Source organism: Calypte anna, chromosome 15 (genome assembly GCF_003957555.1).
Source record: "Calypte anna isolate BGI_N300 chromosome 15, bCalAnn1_v1.p, whole genome shotgun sequence".
Classification (NCBI taxonomy): domain Eukaryota; kingdom Metazoa; phylum Chordata; class Aves; order Apodiformes; family Trochilidae; genus Calypte; species Calypte anna.
This window is the reverse complement of record NC_044261.1, coordinates 11,750,026-11,765,531: the sequence shown is the minus strand read 5'-3', so window position 1 is coordinate 11,765,531 and position 15,506 is coordinate 11,750,026. Positions and strand designations below refer to the sequence as shown.

At 46.4% G+C, this 15,506-nt stretch overlaps 1 protein-coding gene across 7 annotated transcripts in view; it reads right to left on the bottom strand.

Moving 5' to 3' along the window:
* Nucleotides 1–968: 968 nt before the first annotated feature.
* The window catches only part of ASCC2 (activating signal cointegrator 1 complex subunit 2), a 33,677-nt gene continuing 19,139 nt past the window's right edge, over nucleotides 969–15,506 (bottom strand). For 4 of the 7 annotated variants that reach the window (XM_030460611.1, XM_030460614.1, XM_030460616.1 and 1 more), the window contains 11 exons: nucleotides 14,775–14,849; nucleotides 14,135–14,242; nucleotides 12,525–12,593; nucleotides 11,739–11,813; nucleotides 11,284–11,470; nucleotides 10,523–10,734; nucleotides 8,738–8,857; nucleotides 4,992–5,198; nucleotides 3,242–3,350; nucleotides 2,646–2,722; nucleotides 969–2,195 (listed from right to left, as the gene is read on the bottom strand). In XM_030460611.1, the coding sequence (XP_030316471.1) occupies nucleotides 2,027–2,195; nucleotides 2,646–2,722; nucleotides 3,242–3,350; nucleotides 4,992–5,198; nucleotides 8,738–8,857; nucleotides 10,523–10,734; nucleotides 11,284–11,470; nucleotides 11,739–11,813; nucleotides 12,525–12,593; nucleotides 14,135–14,242; nucleotides 14,775–14,849 (1,408 nt within the window). In that variant the 3' untranslated portion in view covers nucleotides 969–2,026. The remainder of the gene's footprint in view (nucleotides 2,196–2,645; nucleotides 2,723–3,241; nucleotides 3,351–4,991; nucleotides 5,199–8,737; nucleotides 8,858–10,522; nucleotides 10,735–11,283; nucleotides 11,471–11,738; nucleotides 11,814–12,524; nucleotides 12,594–14,134; nucleotides 14,243–14,774; nucleotides 14,850–15,506) is intronic. The other 3 variants (XM_030460612.1, XM_030460613.1, XM_030460618.1) reach the window with 2 other exon arrangements.

Sequence of the window (15,506 nt, the reverse complement as noted above, 5' to 3'; positions counted from 1 at the left end):
GCTTTAATGGGCTGGCAAAGAGGTGGCAGGAATAAAACGTTCATTCTCAGAACACAAAGGACTTAAAAATAACCATTGTGCTTGTGGTTTGTTTTGGGTTTTTGGTTTTTTGGGTTGTCTTTTTTTTTTTTTTTGAGTAAAACTGAAGTGCAGCACCCACAGTCCCAGCTGTGATTTTCTAGAGGTGCTTGAGAAGAACAGTTCCAGCTCTCTTGGGCTGATCCCTCCCAGGCTGAGCAAGTGAGTGAGATGTGCAGAGGCAAGAACTAAAGCTGAGCACAGCATTAGGGAGAGGGGACACTGCAGGGCAGCAGAGGGGCAGGGAGTAAACAAGGCCCTTTAAAGTTCTTTCCCATCAGGGTGGTGGAACAAGGGTTGCCCAGGGAGGTGGTTGAGGCCTCATCCCTGGAGATATTCAAGGTGAGGCCTGAGGAGCACCCTGATGGAGGTGAGGGTGTCCCTGCTGAGTGCAGGGGTTGGACTGGGTGAGCTTTGGAGGTCCCTTCCAACCCAAATCCCTCTGTGATTCTTAGTCCAAAGAGCAGTAGCACCCAGTGGGTGATCTCCTGTGGCAGCAGGAGCTGATAAGCATTCCCTTTGCCTCTCTTGTGTCATGAGGGGGGATTGGGCAGTGCTGATCTGCGAAGCAAAACCCTCAGAGCACTCAGGACCTCATTTGCTCAACAGTGACAACCACACGTCCCCAGCAGCAGCTCTGCCACTGCTCACCCTGGCAGCATGCAGGTGACAGCGACGGGCACCTTGGCAGAACTGCAGAACACAGAGGGGAAGGGTGGGGAGGTGGCACACAGAGTGAATTAACCAAGCACAGCTTAATCGTTTACCTGAAGGTTGGTCTCTGTGCTGGGGACAACACCCCACAGCCATGCTGCTGCTTGGTGGCAACAGCAACTGCGACAGGGAGCAGCAGATGCTGCAGACTGGCCCTAGGCACAGCCATTGCCCTGGCTTTGAGCACCTTACCAACAGGTTACAAAGTACATTTGGTAACTGGTGTAGCTCTCTGCTTAGGGAACACAGAATGGGTTGGGTTGGGAGGGAACTTGAAGTTACCACCTGGTTCCAAGCCCCTGTGCTGGAGGCAGGGACAGTCCCAACTCCACCAGGTTAACAACTGCCTGACAAAAGGAAAAGTCCTTCCAGCAACTACAAACTGCTGTTTGCTGTCAGCAAAGGTGATGATCAGGGCAATTCTGCTTCCCAGAGTGTGACAAGTGGTTTTTGAGGTGGCAGTTCCCAGGGGACTCTGACAGCCACATGACTGTCACCTTGCTCAGGCTGCCTTCATCCCAGTCTCTCAGCATCTTTAGGCTCAGTGGCTGTGGCTGGATCTCACTACTCTGAACCAACACCAAGCAGGAAGTGAATTTCCCTGCCTGCAGATATAGCACAGCTAAAAGACTCATTGAGGTTCCTCCAAGTGAAAGATCAATATGGTTCATAAGAGCCTAAAACACCAACTAGAAGTCTGAAATCATTTATTTGCAGGTTCTGTTTTCACACGCCTCACTCAAGGGACAGAAATTTATGATAAGGGCTTGTTCACCTGAACTCCTGGGTGTTGGTCAGCAACAGGAACAACCTGAGTGCTTTCCTATCAACCTTCAAGGTGTACTTCAGGATAAGGCAGTTCAGTGGAGCAGGGAGCTGAGAGAGCTCTTCCAGAGCAGCTCTGCTCTGCCTGCTGGGTGGGCTGGAAGCCTGCCTGAGGTGAGGAGAGGGTGGAAGGAGCCAATATGAAAATAAAATTCTCAGAATTACAAATAGTACAAAAAGGAAAGGCCTGGCTGGCATAGCCCACCCCACACGTGGTGGTGCAGATGGGCACAGGCACATTTCTCCTAAAGGGAGGAGCAGCCCTCCCGTGGGCACCCAACTCTAGGTGGGCTGAAGTGGGAGGTGTTGAACCACAGCAGCAAGTCCAGGAGTGCCAAGGGAAGGGAGCAGGACCACAGCCTGCAGAGCAGAGGGCTGGGGATGCTGCAACACCTGGGCCAGGAGTCCTTCAGGAAGGAATCATTCCTTTATTCCTCTTCCTGTCAGCCAGGACCCGCCGGTTGTGGTTGGCTCTTGTGCTTTTGTTTGCTTCCTTCTTCCTTCGCTCCTGTGTCGTCTCCCGGTTCTGCCCGTGGCCCTTCACATTCCCAACAACAGCTGAGCTCTCCTGCTTGTGCCTGGAAAAGGACATCACAAGAAGCACTCTCAAGAGACAACACCCACCCACCCCCAGAAACACGGGGGGGTGAGGGATCCAGAGCTCAGCCCAGCTCCACAGTGGCCGAGCATCTGTGTCAGCCACACAAGGACTGGCTGTTCCTACACCTGGAGCCTGTCAGCTACAGCCAGGGAGTAAACTGTCCTCAACTCCCTGTGGGAGCTGTTCAAGCTCTGGGAAGCTCCAAACCCCTACCTTGCACAGGGCTCTGCTGCTTAGGATAAAGGAAGATGCCTGCCCGTTTGATGGCTCAGAACAACCAAGTAAAAGTTGGGGAGGAGGAAGTTCCCACCACCCTAGTGTTGACCCCTACATACAGGAATGTTAAGGAACAGGCACACCCTCCACCATTCCAGCCTGCTGGAAACAGAGCCACCGTTTCACCCTGCAGAGGGAGATGCTTACTCACCCCTTCCTCACAAGGTGCATCTGCCTCCTGGCTTCAGCTCTTTCCCGCAGCACAGCTGGGTCCTGCACAAAGTGGTCCTGCCATGGGAAGGAGGGACAGAGCTCAGCTAACTCACCAGCATCCAGGAAAAAGGGGAGAGCAGGGAGTGGTCCTCTTGGGCTGAGTCGACTCATGATCTCTCCTGGCTGAGGAAGCAGGATTGCTGTGACTCTGCACACAACACCTGGCAGAAAGAATTCTTCCCCCTTTGTACCTCTGCCAACAATTCCAGCACTATTTTCAGTATAACTGTGATAGTGGAGCCTTAGTGACCCTCAATGTGCTCTGCTGGCATTGTCTGCCTATGGAATAAAGGAGATTAAACCTCTCAAAGTGTCATTGCTCCAGTACAGTCATCCTAGGAAGCAGTGATCAGCTGTACTCAGTGGACATTTCGAGTCCAGCAGACCACAGAAGGAGCCACGCTGAAAAGCAGCTCAGCTGTTTAAAGCTTCACCCTCTGCAAGAAGAAATCTGCTCCATGTCACTCTGGAGGATGAAGCAGCTAAGTCATATGGTAAATCTCAATGCAATTCCAACCACAAACTGAGTATCACCTTTGTTCTTTCCTTTTCAACTTCCTCCTCGTCCTCCTCTTCTTCATCCTCTTCCTCCTGTCCTTCCTCCTGTCCCTTAGGTCTCAAGACCTGAGGAACTGTGAATGGCCTGAGAATTAAGACACAAAGGGTCAGCAATGAAGACAGGACAGCCACAGACCTTGCACTGAACAGCACATCCTTTTGGGGTTGCATCATCTGATTCAAAAATAAGAATCTACAAATTTCATGGACTTGCTTCTTTCTCTGAAGGAAAAAAAAAAAAAAAGAGGCTCAGTAGCTAATGACCCATTTACTATTGGCACTTAATGAACGCATGCTCTTCACTGGGGAATGTCCACTATGAAGTTGTTACTGAAAATAATAACAGTTAAAAAAAAAAAAAAAAGAGCAGGTCAGGAGGAACCTGAAACCTCACAGGGAATTACTCCAAGGAAACAACTGCTTCCTCTGGGAGGAGAGGATCCAGGCAGAGCCAGAAGGCATGAGTAAGAAGCACGCTTTGCTTCAATTTAACTCAGCAGCCAAGGAGCATCTACTGCACAAAGCCTCCAACTTGGACAGAAACAGGAATGCTCAGAAAGTGCTGTGCTCTCAAACTGCTGTGACTGCTCAGGGGTTGTCCACAGAGCCCCAGTTTCATTGCTGTGCCCCAGTTTCATACAGAGGGAAATACCTGGAGAAATCCATCAAGCTTTATGAATCACCCTGAGCACGCAGACTGCAAAGGGCCTAAGGGGGTGGGAGCAGAATTCACAGCATACCTATAGCTCTTCTTTAATATATATATGTGTGCATGCTTAAATGCTATTGGAATTCAGATTCAGCTGTCAAAGAAACAAATGTAAAACCAGAAAAGCTTTTATTACTGAAAAAAAAAAAAAAATCTAGCTTTCAGCAGTAACAGCCACTAATAAAGCCACTAATAATTGTTCTACTGCCTCTCCAGGAGTGGAGACCTGAAATAGGGGGAAAAAACGTGAGTGCCACACTGCTACAGGCAAACCACAAAAAAGATTTAAATTGGAGCCTCACCAAGCTTTAGGAGGGGAAAAAAAAAAAAAAAAAGGCAAAACTAACAAAGGAACCCCAAAGATGCATGTTGGCTTGAGGTTAGAAATGGTGACATCTTCATAATACATCAGAATTTAAAAGGCCACTTTCAGAAATGTTAAACCAATTTTTAAAGCACACTTTCTACCTCTGGCTCTTATTTTCTAAAAGGAATATTCTACAATCCCCCCATTCTAAACTAACCTGTTGCTTCCTAAAAGCAACTTATCCCTGGGCTGTCAGTCACTGGGGAGATGACTGTGGTCCAGCAGGGACTGAACTCCAGGTCTCAGCACTCTGAGATGCCAGAGGTGATTGCTAAGGTATAGTTTCCCAAAATTAGAAGCTTTCTTTTGCTAAGCAGCCATCACTATCCCAGCTAGCCCACTGCCCCCTGCTGCAGGACAGCTTTCTGTCAACAGGAACACTGAATGGTCCTCTTGTATTAGCTGAGTCTTGCAGCCACAAGGGGAAGCCTGCAACACCCTGGTGCATGGCAATGCTCCCCACCACCAGGAGACCCAAATCTCTCTCCTTGCATGTTACAGAGAAAAGAGCAGCAGCCAAAAGGGGTGTTCTGAAGCCTGGGTGTTCTATCATTGAGAATAGAGCCCAAAACCCCAAGGTTTGTGGGAGCCAAACAGCTCCTGGTGGTGATTCCCATTAACCTCCCACTGCCTGAAGCCACAGCACCTACCTCCTGCTGATCAGCTCATCATCTGAGTCAGCATCATTTGCCCCCACTTGGTTGCCATCATAAGTGTCATCATACTCATCCTCATAGTCCTGGTAGAGCTGCTCCACAACCTCCTCCACAACCAGGCTGTACTGCCTGTAGCGCTCCTTCTGCTCAGCAACCAGCTGCTTGTCATTCAGCAAGCTCCTGGTCGTGTCCTTCTCCCTCCTGTGCATGGAAAAAGAGAGGCAGACACACAGAGGCAGTGTAAGATCTTCTCCAGAAGTGACTTTTTGGTTTTTTCCTCCCCCCTTTTAAGTAAGTAGAAGCCGAAGCGACACAGATCTCGCCTGGAGCTCCACGTTCACTGCTGAACCTGCTTCTTGTTTTCCCTCTGATTTATAACAAGGCTGTAAAAACACCACTCCTGGCTGGGAACAAAGTAATTTTTAAACAAGAAGCCCAGCAAGATTACACAGCAGATAAGAAGAGGAATTGGAGACTGCCACTGTCACTTGAGAGAGAAAGGAAGCTTTTACAGAAGGCCAAATGCACTCATACTCAAGCTGAAATATGGCCAAGATCCAACTAACATAAGAAGCTCCATGAATCTGGAATGGGGGGAGCTGTAGGGCTGAGGTTCCATCCTGGCAGCTCTGCAAGGCTCAGAGTGCCCTCCTCACATGGTGCTGCAGCATCCTTGGCTCCCTGCACAGCACACAGGGCTGCAGATCCTAGAGGAATTGCAGCAGAGCAACTGCTGCCCAAACATGTTATGTTCCCATAGGGAAGAACCTCAGCTTACAAAGGTGAGATGCAAAGCAGAAATGTAAATGGAGAGGAGCAAAACAATGACCACTGCAGCAAGTAAGGATGAGAATAAGCACAATTAAGAATGAAAAAAAACAAACAAACCAAACCCAAACCAGAGTAGACCAGTGAATCTGATCCATCCTATCTCAAAGCACGTGTACAATTTTTAAGAAAAATTCAGGAGGCAAGTAAACCTTTGTAAACTCACACAATGATGTTAAAGAAGGGAAGCCCAAGAAACAGGATTTTGACAAAGGTATTAAAAAGCAGCCACTGAGACACTGCATCTCAGGCTGCACAAGCACAAAGTCCCTAAAGTCCCATTTTTCAGACCAGCCAAGTATATCCTCAGAGCAAAGCAGCCAGGGATTCCACTGCCAAGTCCTCACAGGACATCTTGTAGCCCTCAGAGCCTAGGAGTAACAGGCATCAGTGGTCAATTTGGCATCTGGATATTATCAGAGAAAGAACCCACCAAGGCAGGCTGTCAGTGACTCAAGGCCATAGAGACTGATGTGACACCCCAGCAAGCAGTGGGGAAGTGATCTACACAGTCTGATTTTTATTAGGAATCTCAAACCCAAGGAAGATGACAGACAGATGTGGTTCCCCTCTCTAGCCTGACTCACTCTTGTTACATGCCTACATTTAGCTGCAAAATGCCCTACCTAAGCATGTGGTTAGTGTGCACATACCTAGGCTGGGATAACATCTTCTGTTGGTATTCAGCATGAGACTAAGTATTTGGTAATTGTTTCCTGTTGAGCTGGTCTGATGACTGAAGAAGAGCTGCAATGAAGTGTTTCAGGCACCAATTCCAGGAAAAACAGGGGGATAACTCCTCCATGGGTGTTCAGGACATGCTCTGACTTCAAGAGACAGATTCAGCCAGCAGTTATGGGGGGACAGGCAGGGAGAGGTGAGGTCACTTGTCAGGATCTGCACTAGGATGTTCACTTCCTCGTGTTTGTTTTTCTCCTTATCTTGGTATGGCTTTCTCCTTCACATTAGATTGGATATTAGGAAAAATTTCTTTACTGAAAGAGTGGTCAAGTCTAGGAACAGGCTGTCCAGGGCAGTGGTGAAGTCACCATCCCTGCAGGTGTTCCAAAATCATGTGTGGATGTGGCATTCAGGACTTGGTTTAGTTGGCATGGTGGGATTGGGTTGATGGTTGGACTTGATCTTAGAGGTCTTTTCCAACCTTAATGATTCTCTGATTAACACTTCCTGTCCTAAACACCTTACACTTGCCTGCCCAGCTGCTAGCACAGGGTGCCCAGCCCAATCTGGCTCTCAAGGTACTATTGTGGCATCATGCCTAGAACACTCTAAACACAAGCAGAATTTGGTGAGTAAAAGATTAAGGGGGGAAAAAAATTTATTAATGCAATAGAAATCCAAAGCAGCCCTCAAATCCCTGCCACCCAGATGCTTGGAGATTCTTGCTTGTGGAACAAGGACTAATGAGGAAGTTGCTCTTTTACTGCTTTTACTCTTCATATTTATGGAGTTCAAGACAGCAAGGTACTACAGCTTTGTTCTTGGACTTAGAGATGGGTAACTTTGGGCACAGGGTGGACATTGCTGATCCCAGCTGGTTACCTCCAGGTTTTTAATACCATTCAAAACAAAAAACATGTCTGGGATCCTGCAGAGTGTTCTCATTGTGGGAAGAATTGTTCTGAAATTGAGACACAGCCTGAGGGAGACCAAGAGACACTGGAAGATCAGCAGGAAGAGGATAATCCCAAGAGGTCACATAACATTCCAGCAGAAGGCACAGAAGGGCTCTCAAGGAGGGATGTGACCACTGGAGAACAGACATGAGGGCAATGCCCTGGGAACAGGATCCCACAACCCAGCTCAAAGATGACTTAGAGCTTCCTGAGCTCTGCAAGTGATCTGCAGAGGGAGGTCCCAGCAGGGTTATTCCACAAGCAGCCACCCACACCTGCAAAACTTTGGGAAGGTGGAAGACAACCCAGCACCCCTGTGCACAGGGCTCCTGCTGCACTCTGAGCAAGGCAGCAGTATGGGGAGAATGGAGAGACCCTGTGCTTGGGATTTCTTGGCTATGGACACTTCCAAAGTCATTCTCTTGCCCAGTAAGGAAAGAAATTCTTCTCTTGCCTGAGCCAACACAAGCACTCCAGGAGTGCTGGAAAGCTGTTGGACTTTGGGACAAGTGGGTTTCTCCTGAGAATCTGATGCAGTTTTGCAACCAGAACCTTTCAGAGGAACTCCCAGATTTGTGTTTACCTTGTGTAAATACAAAGCAACAGAAAGAGCAGACCTGGCTGCTTAGAGAAAGGGCATCAAAAGAACCTGAAACAAGTCAAGCATGTTACAGAGATACAGCTGACACCAAGGGGAGCCAGCAGGACAATGCCTACCAGCAATTTGCATGGAGTGTGGCACAGCACAAGACACCCAGCTAGGCAGAAAGCAAAGGAAATGCCCTTCTGCAGGCAGTTTGCAAGCATCAGGAACAACACAAGTAGTCTGAGCTACTGAGCATTATCAGCATTCGAAGTAGATGGATATTGAAGTTTCACTTGGATCTCATCCAAACCACTGTTTGTTCTCATTTCCAAGCCCCTAATCCCAGGCTCACAGAGATGGTTGCTTTTCAAGGTCTGTCATGCTGTACAGGTTGAACACTAAGACCAAGAAGCAAGAGCCTGACATTACAAATGAGCTTGGCAGGGCAAACTCTAGCAGCATCCAGAAAAAAGCTAATTAGGAAAAAAACACTATCTGAAACCAATCCCCTCGTAATATTTCATTTGGCTTTCCCAGAGAAGCAGAAGAAACAGGTGGGAAACATCTTTGATAAGCCTTACCACCTGGTAACAAGTTCCTGCAGGAGGTTTGTACAGGAAATAAATGTTCAGCTTCAATACTGATTCCTCCTGACAGACAAGAGTTCATCAAGGGGGCACAATACTCACCTCTTGCCTTTTTGGATCCGAGAAATATCTACTGAATCCCTGCTGAAAACATCAAACTCATCATTCTGGAAAACATTGGAACGAGAAGTGACCAGAGGAGTAGGGTCTGGCTTCAGCTGCCTGGTAAAAAAAAAAAAAAAAAAAAGAATAAAACCAAAGGGGAACTGAGAAAAACCAAGTCCTCTCCTTCCTAGCTGCTTGGTTTATTCTTTGTCAGTGTCCAGGTTATCCAGAACATGCCAACGTGGTGCTATTCTCCCATTTCACAGCTGGGTATGGCATGTGCAGGACACTGGTCTAAAATAAAAGGCATGGTTTCCAAAGGGAAACTAAAGCAACTTACAGAAAGCAAAAAGAAAATTCTTTCCCTCATTTCAAAATAAGTAAAACTGTACAGGAGCATGGAATATTCAACAGACTGCCTGGGCTCAAAACAGTGACTCACTAAAGCCAAACACTAAGTATGATGAATTATATGCTGGAAAAATTCCAGTAGTTTGCTGCTGTTGATTTCAGGACATTTATCTCTCTATGGTTCCTCCTTAATTCTTTCTCAAAGTTCCAGGTTTACATTTGTTCAACTTGTAAGTCAGAAGAGCATTATTTTTACATTCATTTTGTTGGTGCTGTTAAGCTCAGCTGGGCATCTGCAAACGTTGCTGTGCTTACTTCTAAACCCAGTAGTGATTAAAATTCCACATTTGCTATTGAACTGACAGCCTTGTTTCAAGATGCAAAAGGCAGGAAAAAAAAAATCCAGCCCCATTCTCTGTAACTGCTGGCTTTGCAGGAAAGAGAAGGAAAGAAAACCAAACAAACCAAGCCTTCCAAAAGCCCATCCCACATTATTTGTGCCAAAGTCAGCAGATTGGACTGTGTGAGCATGGAGACTGTTGCAAAAGTAAGATTTTTACATCATTTTTCTGATAAAGATGCTTTCCTTCTTTAACACAATGAGACAGTCTGCCCATTCCTCCATGAAATGTGAACAAATAGCTCATTCACATCCTGACACTCACTCAGAAACTGCTGCTACAGCACAAACACATGCTAGCAGCTGCAGACAAACTAAAACAACTCAATTCTACTGCCAGCTCTAAACCTTACAGCCCATGTACAACCCAACAAAAGCCTGGCAAAGTTGTCAAAGGCTAGAGAAAAATGGATCTAAATTGCCAATTCCAATCTCTCTCTGCTTTCCTTCAGTCATAGAACAGCAGCCTTTCAAATACCATACTTGACCCTGCAGGCTAAATTTGAGCTGAATTAGTTCTGTTAAAGATGCCCTTTCCTGCACAGCAGCTGGGATTTTAACACCTATGACCCTGTCCTCAGCAGGAAAATAACTTTGGAAGGCAACATGTTCCACTGCCCAGCCCAGGCTAAACCTGTGTCCCTGTGATGGAATTTTAATGGTTCTTGTTGGAGTGTTTAACAGGTATTTTTGTTACCCCATCACAAATCATGACCCAGAGCCTGCTCTACTGAATTGCTGAACAGTGAATGTTCTGCAGGGACACAAGGAGGCAGAAAGCTCATGGCAGATGGCAATGAGGAGCTCTCACTGCAGCTATCTGCCACAAGGAAATGCACATGCAACTTCTTCGAGCTTGCCAAGTGTCTATCCTTCCATAAACATGAGGTTCATAGAACCATAGGATGGTTTGGGTTGGAAGGGACCTTGAAGATCATCTAATTCCAACCCCCCTGCATGGGCAGGACTAAGTTAAATAACACAAAAATGAGAAAACAAAAGGCAAAGCCATGCCAGAAGCTGTCCCACACCTTTGCATTGCTCTGTCCAGCTTATCCAGGGATGGCACCAGTTTATCTTCTAGAATGTTGTTGATCACTTGCTCTGCATTGTAATTGTATTCTTCCAGGCAGGCCAGGATGAAGCCTTCACCAAGGTCAGGCAGCAGATCTTTCACTTGAGAGATCAGAGAGTCCAGCTCCACCCCAGACACCTTGGCCATGGGGGCAGCAGCACCAGCACACTGTGGACACCAAGCAGAATTGGTGGGGTTACTGGAAAGGGACAGCAGCTGAGGGGGAGGCACATTAGGAAAGGAGCAGTTTGGGTTCTCACAATTTAAAGAAAACAAGTCAAAGAGTGGAGTCAAAGGAAAAGAAATCAGCCAAGTTGTTTATGGTACACGAGGTCTATGACACAGACTTGGGCATGCTTTTGTCTGGCTCTGAGTCAGCAAGGACACTCTGGAGAACTCCACCAACATCAACTGTACATTTAAAAATTATGCACCTGAACTACAGTGCTGCAGCATAGCATTTAAATAAACCCAGGCAACAGGAAGCCCAAGCCAAATGGGAGTTAGAAGCAATTTGCTCAAAGATAAAGCTGTGATTCAGGTGTAGCTATGTCTCTCATTTCACAAGGCACATGGGGCTGCACTGAAATCTAGCAAAGGTGATAAAGGAGAGTGATCTGTAATCCCCAGACCTGAGCAAACCAGCTCCCCCTTCACAGACAAATCAAGTAGGGATAGGTAAGAGCAGAACTCAGTCCCACTCACAGTGCCCCTCACCTCATCCTCCGATGCATATGGAGCCCCAAGCTCTTCCATGTCCTCAGCAGTGCTCTCCACCATTGCTGATGCTCCGTGAGATGCTGATGCTAGGGTTGGATCTTCAAGGCCTTGAGTTTTTTTCCTGTCTGCCCCTTCCCATGCACTTTCCACTGCTTGGAGGATATAGGCTGTCCTGGTTTCATCTCTGAGAGGAGAGCATTAAGGACATTCCAAGATGCACATATTCAGATCTCACCTTCAAGCAACAATGTAATTTTTCAGTGACTCCCAAGCCTCTCCCTGTATTAGCATTCTCCCCCCCCCCCCTTTTTTTTTTTTTAAGAGAAAACTTTCCATCACTCATTGCCCAACATGGAGCTTAACCAGAGGCAGCAATACTGGAAATGCCACTGGTCTGAAGGAATCTAAGAGCTCCCAGGTCTGCAAAACCCTGAGGTGACAGCAAAGGATACAGTGTGGAGGATGCTTGCTGAAGCAGACTGACATCATCCTCAATAGGGAACAGCTCATCATAGTCACGAAGAAATCTGAAAGCACAGGTGCAAGTTTCATAGTTCAACTTGAAAAGAAATGACCAGAACTGTCACACACTACCCTGTGACACCACTTTGACTTCCTCACTGCTCAGACAGGGACACTCTTCACATTGAATTCCAGCAGGGGTTGCCAGATCTGATTATGTCCCCATTACACTGCAGGAACTCTTTCCCCCAAGCCACCAGAGCCAGCTGCAGCAGTCCCCATGATGCTGAGGTCTGTAACCCAGTGCCACAGCACAGAGAAAATACATGGTTTGTGACTTCAGCATGATCAGAAGGGCAGCAAGAGGACAAGATCACATTCCCAGTTCTGCCACTTAGTCACTTTGCATCTTTAGCATTGGCACTTAATAATTTTCTGGTTTGGCATCCCCAGCTGAAAAGCACAGATCAGTAATAACAGCCTAACTTGTCAAGGTAAATGGCTAAATTGCTGTCCTCCACTCTGTAAGCCTGGATTAAAGAGAGTGAAGAACAACATTCTCCAGTGTCACACATCACCCTCCCCTCCTTTACAACCAAGGCTGTACTGCTGAGTCTGAAATCCTCTCACAGCAGTTCTCCCAACTAGTGAGAATGATTCCTACCTTCCAACTGCATCATCATGCCTAATAACAATGTCTCAGGCAATTCTGTTGTAAAGAATGGAAGAGGAAGGCAAACTGACCCTCCCCTTGGGCCTCTTTCAGCCAGACTCACCTTCTTTCCTGAAGCACTGAAGTGAAGATCTGTAGAAATTCCTCAACAAAAGGCTGGATGTTCTCACAGCTGCAGAAAACATTGGTACAACAGAGTGAAAAACTCAGTGGTAATTCTGCCACACTGCACAATCACCACACTCTTCCTCACTAGCCAAGCTGGTCACATTCAGAAAAGAGATTTTAGTCCATTCTTTGACTTTCACAAGAGGAAAGGGTCCAATGTAAACAAGCTTCTTGTATGGCTTCAACAAACATTTCAGCCAGCTAAACCTAAAGCTGTATCACAGTTGGAATTCCAGGACTTCTAACAGACTTTGCATATCATAGTTTGATGCCTCAGCATTGCAATAAGCAGAGAAGGGTGTGTGGTGCCTTTTTAATTGTACCCCTATTACATGGCTTATTATAGAGCCCTGAACCTCCCAGAAAATAGTGTTCACCTACGTAAGAACAGATACCAAGCAAACTCCTCTTGCAACCTTTCTCTTCTAACATCTGAACCTCCCATTGCTGCTGCATCAGGCCTCACAGCAAGACAGAATGTCTCCTGCAGCAACATCAGTGCTAAGGAAAAGGGATTAATTACCCTAGAAGCCAGACACAATGTTTTTTGCAGCAGCCTCAGCTCTCATCCAACTGGCAATGAGTGTCTGGAGCTGTCCTTTACTACCTCTGAAGTATATACAGTACTTAATTCCATGGAATCTGAACATGTTCCACTCTTTGACTCCTTTACACTTACAACATTCTGTGACTGCTGAAAGGCCATGCTCAGGTAAGCAAGGGGGAGGCAAAGCTGCTACTGCTATTTTAACACTGGACTTCTAGCACAGACAGATTGGGGGATTTAGTCCAGGTCACAAGGGAAGTCAAGGAAGCAAATCCATGTCTCCCATAAGGAATTCCACCAACCAACCAAGAAGATCTTGGACAACTCTCCTCCTATCAAACCAGTGAAAATCTTCAAGCAGAGAAGGAGCCCCAGACCAGCAATTTATGAAACCTGTAAGGACTACAGGCAAAGAGACCATCCCTGGTCTCCCAATTGAGATCCAGGTTCTTAGCTCTGTCCCCAATATGCAGCATGACTTGGGGTAATTTCACTTCTCTTGATTTCTGTTTTAAAATAAGGACTTGCCTTCATTCTCAGATTGCTCACAGAGCTCATAGTTCACCGTTTTTGTAAGAGGAGCACAAAAAGGGGTAGAATCAGGTAAAGGCACCAATATTTAGGCTGTTTTCAGTCATCTGTAGCCCTGCATTGCTTTTATTCTGGTGTCTCAGTCGAAGTGTCTACACACAGCATTAGAATTTGCAACTTAGCCATAAACTGAAGGTAGAAAACTTGTTGGACCATGGCCTTATCCTACTTTGATGGAGTCAGCACACAGCTCACTACACCAATTCTGGACCCTCTAGCTTCATCTGGGCCATTCTTGCTATGCAGGACAACAGACTCCTGATCTCAGCCAAAGTCTTTGGCTACCACCCTAACACAAATAGCAAGATCTGTTCATTTTCTCCAGCAAACAGGAAAACAAGAAAACTCTCTCCCCTGCAAGGGCAATTAAATAACTGGCTGATACCATGGGGCCCAAGTGCCAATACCTGCTTTCTAAGATGGGCTGCAGGCAGACTTGGTTTATTAGGATGTGAAAAATTTCTATCATCTTCTTCCGGGAATGGGAGATTCTCCTCCACAAATCAGCATACACACTTGAGAGAGAGTAAAAGAACACACTGTTGATGTCAGCAAAAGAAATCTGAATATTTATCACAGTTGACTCCAGAGTTTATCCCTCCAGAGGGGAGATTTCATTAGCAGAATTATTTGTTTGCTGCAAAGACCAGAGATTAGAGCCATTTCATACCCATAAAGATAAAATCTGTGCCTTAAACAAAGCTGGTCTCAGCTGCAAGTTGTCCTGACAGCAAGTCTGCTCCTTGAAATGAGACCAATGTATACATAGAGACATCCTTCATGTTTTCACACTTCGTTACAATTTGAATTCATCTCCCATCAAGTTTCTTCTCAGGCAGCAGTGAAAGAAAACATCAGTCACCCCACTGCCCAGGAAAGCTTGGAATTAGCAGATTCATCCCTTCAGAGTCCTTTGAAGCAGCATTAAAAAAAAAAAGGCTGGAAAGACACTGCAGAGGTGGGTAGAGCAGCATGAAGTGAATTTTTAACTAAGCCCTGGGAGACTCTTATTGAAAAGAAAACACAAGCCCTTGCAGACATTCCCACCTGTTATCCTCATAATGCCTCTTCTTAATTGCAGATTCCAGCTCAGGAATTGCCAATTCATAAAAGGAAGCTAATCTGTGGAAAGGGGGAACAAAGCAATTAACTGTCAGCAGAAGGTTCAAGAATCATCTGCTAAAAGACAGTCCAAGTGGTTAATTTCCTTAAATCCTCCTCATTAGCAGCATGAGCATTGCCCTGTTTTGCTGTGTTACAAGCAAATCTGTGATAGACAAAGGACAGCACCCTAAGGAAACCAACAAGGGGTCTTCAAAGACCTAGGCAAAGAAATGCATTTGAAATCATCACATCACTGCAGAGCAATGTCCCCAGCCAAGAAACATTCCCAACACAAATCTGCAATCTGCAAAGAGTTCATCTGCTTAAGCCCATCCCAAAACACCCCTTGTTTTCAAGAGGATGTTTCAATGGGAGGGGACAAGAAGGAAACAAGGATTTGGTCCAGTTTCATGTTTTACATGCCAGACAGCCCACACAGACCCTTTCCTTTGGGGACACAGAGAAGTGGAGTAACACCCTCTCTGAATAACAGCCAGTACTGTTTCCTGAGGAGCTGGATGTGACAGATCCTGGTTTACAGCCCCCTGCACAAATGCCAAGCTGAACTAATGAGCAAAGGCTCCATTAGGAACATTACCTCCATGTCCCCTATTAAGAGCCAAACATGCTAAATAAGTATCCTTGAGGCAAAGGCAGCAGAAGGTGGCTGATACT